The 8,322-nt window shown below is 39.2% G+C and overlaps 1 protein-coding gene across 4 annotated transcripts; it reads left to right on the top strand.

Annotated features, from left to right (window-relative positions):
- Window positions 1–2,541: 2,541 nt before the first annotated feature.
- LOC131426401 (zinc finger protein 208-like) lies at window positions 2,542–6,934 on the top strand. Of its 4 annotated transcripts, none has more exons than XR_009229090.1 (6): window positions 2,542–2,771; window positions 2,851–4,211; window positions 4,273–5,286; window positions 5,348–6,361; window positions 6,430–6,690; window positions 6,759–6,934. XR_009229090.1 is itself a non-coding variant. In XM_058589101.1 (5 exons), exons 2-5 carry the CDS (start codon window positions 3,040–3,042, stop codon window positions 6,473–6,475), a joined length of 3,246 nt encoding a protein of 1,081 aa, XP_058445084.1. In that variant the 5' UTR covers window positions 2,542–2,771; window positions 2,851–3,039; the 3' UTR covers window positions 6,476–6,934. The 4 variants fall into 4 exon arrangements, 1 of the variants encoding a protein (XP_058445084.1); XR_009229088.1 differs by having other exon boundaries at window positions 6,430–6,694; XR_009229089.1 differs by having other exon boundaries at window positions 6,430–6,700.
- The last annotated feature ends 1,388 nt before the right edge of the window (window positions 6,935–8,322 follow it).

The following is an 8,322-nucleotide window of genomic DNA, read 5'->3' as shown; positions in this document are numbered from 1 at the left end:
ATCTTCTTGAATTTGAAATCATTCCGAAATAGATTTGACATAGGTTTGATGCTTCGTTTTACTTCATAACGCTTATGAAAAATGGTCTACTAGGCTGGAATATAATCTCATAATGGTTTTATTAGGATTTTGAGAAGTTTAAAGTTGTGACTACACAATTGGTTTACTAATGTTGTGTATATTTATCGTTTATTATTACCACATGTGCATTCAAAATATGAATCATTACGTGTTCTTAATCCATTTCAACAATAAATTTACATGTTATTGAATAGAAAACAATAACTCAATAGTGCTGATTTTATGTACAAATATGAATATATTGTTTTCCTTATTTGTATTTCAAAACTTCACCAAATTTATGAACATTTCTTGGTTTGACTACTTTTTGAAAATAAGCTACAAAGTTGATAAAGTGTATAAGTTTTATGCTACTGGTTAGCATTTTACAGAGATTTTTTTTTAAATAAAACAATGGTTGTTCATTATTTGATACTCTGAAGTAGGCAATATTGTTTCGTGAGTTCACCATTGCTTGTCAATGGCGCTGGTAGCAGTAAACAGTGATGTGATTTTGCAAAGTACAACGATAAATGACGTAGTACGGAAATCACCGTTGTATCATGATGCTGGCGTGATACCACCGTGATTCAGGGTGACAGACATGTGATTTCACGGTGTACAGTGATTCCGATATCACATGTCTGTAATAAGCATTAAGTATCTTTGATTTGTTGCAAACGATTTACTTGCATCTCGTAGAATAGTGCTGATATGTCGGATCGACTCAGCTTTATCATTCATTTTTCGATACTAAATTTTGATGACCAGATTGATAAAAGGATTCACACTAACGGTTCAATGAATTTTGCAGTTTACTACCATCTTAAAACTCATTTACATAGCAGCAGGCTCTGTCAGCTTGGAGCGATCTTCAGTTCAACAACGCCATCGCACGGCATCACATTCAACATATCATGTCAATTGTATGGGTGCGCAGCCCTGCTATTTTGGCGCGCACGAATTTGAAATTTCTCTCCCCTACTTCTATGTATGAGATTCGATGCGGACTCACCTGAGGGCGACATGCTCGCAAAAAAGGATGTTGCCAATGATTTGTTCGGGAAATGTGAGAGCTGGATATCTTGTTAATATGATGTCTTTGAAAGCCGACAGCAGACAGCCGTCATCGATCTGATCTGAAGTCTGATTATGTTAAATTATTTAACAAACATCGACGGATATTGAAATGCTATGTGATACCGACAACGCAGAAAAATTATCCAATGCAAGATTTTGGGCACATACGACAACCTGATTGCGTTGGTTCTACAAGAAATTTTTCGATGATGCTGCAGAACTTGTAATTTTCGCGAAATGAGATCTTCCACTCGAGGTAGTTTATTTTGTTTACATTCTTCAAGTCTTCAATATGCAGTAACCAAGGTTTTGGTAATTGTTATTCAAAATCAATAATTCATCAACCAGTGTTGCCAGTTTCAATAGTTTTTCAAAAGATTTCATTTTGACATTACCAGTTACTGAGAGGTAGTTAAATTTGCGATACAGTTTCGATAGACGAGTGGCAGGTCGTGTCGTCGGCTTTACTCTCTATAGAGTAGTTCCACTTTTAACGAAAGTGAGTAAAATTGTACTCACTTTAGAGTAACATTGAACGAGCGTGTATTCGCCGGTCTGTTACTATGACCCGCACGGCCTTTTGGCTACCTGGACAGCCATGGCCACCAAACGGCTACCAAAATTGATTCAGTGACGGTTGTCAAATCCAATTTGGCAAAACAAAGTCGCATGTATCTAATACCGTTTTCGTTTATTGATCAGAGCAGCCCGAAAGCTGACCCAGAGTCGCCCAAACAACGTTTGATATGTTTGTTTTAGCAACCTGAGGTCGCTCTAGATCGGACTCCAATCGCGTAGTTTCGCTCTGAAAATTTTCTCGGGTCGCACCTCGCATCCAGCCGAGTTTGTTTAATTTTTCTTTTTTTCATGAATTGTTGTTTAGGGCGCGTACCACGTGTTCGTTTTACTCGGAGTCAGAGTAGCCCGCGTCTAGGTTCAAAAACGAAAACGGTATAAGTTAGCCTAGCGTTTTCATCTTTTCACCTTCGTTGAAAATGTCAAAGATTTCAATGTGGAAAAATCCTGGTGGATACGGTTGTATCGTTTGAGTTGTATATCTGGCAGCGGCGAGGCAGTCGGTCACCAGAGTGTCTGCCAGCCATATTTTTCCCGCTGGCAGCGTTTAGTTAGCCATCTGGCAGCCATGCGAATGCGGGGAGAGTCTGTAGCAGCGCTGCCAACTATACCGATTTCTCTCAAAATACCGATATTTCAATTTTCATACAGATAAATACCGATTTTCAGTTTTTGTGTTGGATTCCATAGGGGTAAACCAGGTCGAGCGACCTTTTTTTTTGGTCGCAAAATCAGTTTCCGCACTAAATCGAGGTTTGATTTTTCGAGAAAGATACAGATAGATTTTTCCGCCAAATACAGATTTTTAGAAAAACCAGTTGACAGCACTGGTCTGTAGTAACTTATGATGTGATTAATTTTTGGATATTTTTGTGCGGAGGAAAGAATTGTTATCTGTTCTTTGGAAATTCGACGTTGGATTTTAGATGAAAACTATCGGACAATACAGCCCAAGTAGCGGTGCCATCAATCTGCAACATCTCAAGTGAGGAAGAATAATAGAAGGAAGGAGAAAACATCACACGGTTTCGTACCTGGAATAACATTACGGCAAGGTGAGTCTGTTTTTTCCTGTCGTTAATGGAGATAATGGTACCTGAGTTCTTATTTTCAAAGCGTGTGGTTTTTTCTCAGATAAATGAGTCCCAACCAGGTACGGGATGTCATCAAAGAACTATAGAAGAAAAACAGCGAAGTAGCTCAGTAGCATCTTCCATCACAACAAACGATATTCCAGATCAAAATAAACACCTGATTTGTACAGAACAAAAGTTAGTAATAGTTGCAGGATAAATTATAATTTGAAGGGGAGCTTAACCAAATATGTCCGTCGATACCGGAGGAAAGCCGTTCGAAAGTGATGTACGTGACAATGGAATTCGAAATACTGAAAAGGATTGCCAGCTCAATGTTCATACCGTCAAACGATTGTACAAATGCACTGAATGCGGAAAAGATTTCAACTTTCAAATAAATCTTGATCGGCATATGTACGTTCACACTGGTAAGAGTCCGTTCAAATGCACTGTATGCGGAAAATGCGTTGTTACCAGCAGTACTCTAAGCGCACACATGTCTACACATACAGGCGATTATGAACATGTGTGTGATGTATGTGGCAAAGGATTTGTGCACAGATCGCGTTTGGATTACCACAAAAACAGTCATAACGTCAAACGATTGTACAAATGCACTGAATGCGGAAAAGATTTCAAGTCTCAAATAAATCTTAATCAGCATATGTATCTTCACACTGGCAAGAGTCCGTTCAAATGCAGTGTATGCGGAAAATGCTTTGTTTCCAAATATATCCTAAGCACACACATGACTACACATACGGGTAATTATAAGTACACGTGTGACGTGTGCGGTAAAGGATTCGGGAGAAGTTCAAGCTTGATAGACCACAAAAACAGTCATACCGGAGAGCGGCCATACAAATGCACGGTATGCAAAAAAGATTTTAAAACCAAACCGACTTTGGACATACACATGCTGAATCACACAGGAGATCGTCCACACAAATGCACTGTATGTGGTAAAAGTTTTGCCAATAAACATAGCCTGACTGCACACAAATCCACACACACGGGTGATTATAAGTATACGTGTGACGTGTGCGGCAAAGGATTCGCGAACAGTTCACGCTTGCTATACCACAATTACAGCCATACGGAAAACACGGGTGGTCGACATACGGGTGGTCGACATCAATGTGAAGTGTGCGGCAAAGAATACTCCAGGGAATATAACTTGAAATTACATAAACGCATTCATTCATCTGATCAGTCGATTGATCCGTTACCAATCGAACCAACAGATCACGATAGCGACATTCTAGTAAAACAGGAGAATATAACAATTGAACCAACGAAACTCGATGACAATGGCAATGACAACGTAAATGAACAAGCTTGTACCAATGGCTACTGCGACGCAATTGATTCACTACAAAACCCACACGATCCTGTTAGCAGCACTGAAACTGATCGAGAGTAAGTTAAGTTTTTGTTGTAGAAATCATGGTTTTTATAAAAATCGGTCGCTATTTTTTAGTGAAAAGGTATCCAGCCAGCCACAGGATGTCATGTCAAAGAAGGAACATAAGTGTCAGATTTGTGGTGAATACTTTACCGAGAAGAACGACCTCCGTGAGCATGCCTCAGTTCATGAAAGCGAGCGACCATTTAGTTGTGATATTTGCGGGCAAAGTTATCAGTTGAAGGATCACCTAACCAAGCATATGACCGAGCATATTGAGTGCCCTAGGGATTATAAGCATAAGCACAAATGCACTGTATGCGGAAAATGCTTTGTTTACAACAGTATCTTAATCACACACATGACTACACACACGGGCGATTATGAACATGTGTGTGATGTATGTGGCAAAGGATTTGTGCACAGATCGCGTCTGGATGACCACAAATACAGTCATACCGGAGAGCGGCCTTACAAGTGCACGGTATGCAAAAAAGATTTTAAATCCAAACCGAATTTCGACGTACATATGCTGATTCACACAGGAGATCGTCCGCACAAATGCACTGTATGTGGTAAAAGTTTTGCACTTAAATATCGTTTGACTGTACACAAATCCACACATACGGGTAACTATAAGTATACGTGTGACGTGTGCGGCAAAGGATTCGTGAACAGTTCACGCTTGACAGATCACAAGTTCAACCATACGAAAGAGTGGCCATATCAATGCACTATATGCGGGAAAGGTTTTATCACTAGAAGTAACCTAACCGTACACAGGTCATCTATTCATACGAGTAGTCGACATAAATGTGAAGTATGTGGCAAAGAATACTCTAGAAAAAATTATTTGAGATTGCACAAACGCATTCATACATCTGATCAGTCAATTGATCCGTTACTAATCAAACCATTAGATCACAATCGCGTCATACTAGCCAAACAGGTGAATACAAAAAACGAATCTACAAAACTCGATGACAGTGACAAGATCAACGAACAAATAAGTACTAATAGTAACAGCGACGTATTTGATTCACTACAAAACCCACACGATCCTGTTAGCAGCACTGAAACTGATCGAGAGTAAGTTAAGTTTTTGTTGTAGAAATCATGGTTTTTATAAAAATCGGTCGCTATTTTTTAGTGAAAAGGTATCCAGCCAGCTACAGGATGTTATGTCAAAGAAGGAACACAAGTGTCAGATTTGTGGTGAATACTTTACCGAGAAGAACGACCTCCGTGAGCATGCCTCAGTTCATGAAAGCGAGCGACCATTTAGTTGTGATATTTTCGGGCAAAGTTATGAATTGAAGGATCACCTAACCAAGCATATGACCGAGCATATTGAGTGCCCTAGTGATTATAAGCATAAGCACAAATGCACTGTATGCGAAAAAATCTTTGTTACCAGCAGTACTCTAAGCGCACACATGTCTACACATACGGGTGATTATAAACATGTGTGTGATGTATGTGGCAAAGGTTTTGCGCAGAGAACGCGTTTGGATGATCACAAATACAGTCATACCGGAGAGCGGCCTTACAAATGCACGGTATGCGAAAAAGGTTTTAAAACCAAACCGACTTTGGACATACACATGCTGATTCACACAGGAGATCGTCCGCACAAATGCACTGTATGTGGTAAAAGTTTTGCACTCAAACCTCGCCTGACTGCACACAAATCCACACATACGGGCGATTATAAGTATACGTGTGACGTGTGCGGCAAAGGATTCGTGAACAGTTCACGCTTGACAGATCACAAGTTCAACCATACGAAAGAGCGGCCATATCAATGCACTATATGCGGGAAAGGTTTTATCACTAGAACTAACCTAATCGTACACACGGCATCTATTCATACGAGTAGTCGACATAAATGTGAAGTATGTGGCAAAGAATATGTTAGGAAACATAACTTGAAATTACATAAACGCATTCATTCATCTGATCAGTCGATTGATCCGTTGCCAATCGAACCAACAGATCACGATAGCGACATTCTATCCAACCAGAAGAATATCAAAACCGAATCTACAAAATTCGATAACATTGACAAAATCGATGAACAAACAAACACCAATAGCAACAGCGACACATTCGATTTACAACCAAACCCACAGGATCCTGTTAGCAGCAATGAAATTGATCTAGAGTATGTTAATTTTTGTTGTGCAATGCATGGTTACAATCTATAACGACAATTTTTCTGCTATTTTTCAGTGAAAAAGTATCCTGCCATCTTCAGGATGTTATGTCAGATTTGTAATACATACTTTGCTAGCAAAGATGATCTCCATGAGCATGCCTCAGTTCATGACAGCGTGGTATTTGCGAGGAAAGTTATGCATTGAAGGATCACCAAATGAATGGTTCACTGACAGTATTGACATGTGGTCTGCTGGCTTCCATACGTGTCCAATGATCTACCAAAGATGGAATTTTTTTTCTGGAGTGAAAATTTTGTCTTCCAGCTTGAAAGTTGTAGGTAAACGTAAGGGTTCTAGTCGTTTCAAATCCTGTCATTTTAATATGGTTGGCATATTTTCCAGTATTTTTTATGAGACAGTGTGTCTACTTCAGCTCGCAAACAAAATGGCTGGAGATAACTAAATTAACTGTATCCGGACCACCGAATTGGATAAATTATATGAATTGTATATGCTATTCTAGTTTTATTAATTACTGAGCAGTAAGTAACTAATCGTAAATAAATGAATTTATTAGACCAAGGTATTTTATTAGATTAATTTATTTTAATCGGTAATGAATGATGAACAAGTCAGTATAATTATGACAGGTAGGTGTTCCGAGCAACTCCACCGATCGTTGATCGAATAAAACCTTTACATCAGTTCAGTAAAGTGTTCAGCTGTTTGAAAGTCAGTAAAATTTTACCGACATCCGCAAAAGTGATTTAGTGAGTAACAGGTTATAGCTTCCTAATCAACACCTCAAGAGACTCAGAATAATTTAATTGCTACATTAATCATAATTGAAAAAAACGTGCTTAATCCACCTAGCAGTGAGATGATACTTTTTTTTATCAATGTGTTTTTAGCATGAATATAGGGGGTCAAAGGTGCACCACATCCTGGAAGGAGCGACAAATATCATATCTTACTGTTTGTGTCGGCAGTTTGATTGACTTAGCTCTGGTCGTCACAAGCCCCGACCTCATGCCTACACGGTGTCAAATGATGACTGGTGACTCCTGTTTTTAGCAGAATGAGGAGGTGCGGAGTATTAGCAAGCGGTGGGACAGAGTGCAACTGTTGCTAATATTCTCAACGTGGGAAGTGTGCAACATGTAAACTTTTATTAAAAAAATTATAAATTTTATATTATTAATAGTAACTATCCTATTGCCCTGAGCTTAGGATGATAAACTACAGGGCGCGTACCCTGCTGGGCGGATGAAGGTGGGAGTCAATTTACACTTCGTGTTGACCAAGTCGGATCATACCGAGATCGATCGTTCGCTTAAAACTGTAAAACGAATTTATTATATCATCTGTATTGATCACGGAGTTGACATGACTGATACTGCTTGAAATTGACAATGGGCCATTGGGTTGTTTCAGGCATTTCTGATGCAATTGGGATGCTTATTCACCCCGACTCTGTGTTTTGTTCGAGTCGGATTGTTTCGATCGGGTGTGAAGTTTTGCGTTCTGATGCTCGATCGAGTTCGAGTTTTCCATACAAAGGCATCACTCGATCGAATTACAGAGTGCAGGTTTTTACATTCGTTCGACGGGGTCCGATTCGATCGAGATGCAGAATGGGGGTGATTAATATATCACATCCGTCCGGAACATGTGAATTAAATTCAAAAAGTGGACTTATTATTATCAGGAACAGAGATGCCAGATAAAAATTTCAAATATCTTCAGACAGCGTTGCAAAAGTCTGTATATCCGAAAAAAATTCTGCTGTTAGCAAATATTGCAGAAATTTCTCTATGATGTATAACTAAACGAACTTGGAAAAAGGTCGCGACAATTTCAAAAGTCTGTAAAATTTGCAGATTTACAGACATATCTGCAGTTCTGGCAACTCTGATCAGGAATAAGAGCGGATTGACATCTTATGAACCGTTAAGGAAGTTTCAAA

Source organism: Malaya genurostris, chromosome 1, assembly GCF_030247185.1.
Source record: "Malaya genurostris strain Urasoe2022 chromosome 1, Malgen_1.1, whole genome shotgun sequence".
Lineage (NCBI taxonomy): Eukaryota > Metazoa > Arthropoda > Insecta > Diptera > Culicidae > Malaya > Malaya genurostris.
The sequence above is the reverse complement of the archived record's forward strand: the minus strand, read 5'-3'. Positions and strand labels throughout refer to the sequence as shown.

Excerpts from the sequence above, each read along its gene's own strand:
- LOC131426401 (XM_058589101.1), top strand. The coding sequence starts at position 3,040 with ATGTCCGTCGATACCGGAGGAAAGCCGTTCGAAAGTGATGTACGTGAC. Across the intron at positions 4,212-4,272 it reads AGCACTGAAACTGATCGAGA|TGAAAAGGTATCCAGCCAGC; the intron begins GTAAGTTAAGTT and ends GCTATTTTTTAG. Across the intron at positions 6,362-6,429 it reads AGCAATGAAATTGATCTAGA|TGAAAAAGTATCCTGCCATC; the intron begins GTATGTTAATTT and ends GCTATTTTTCAG.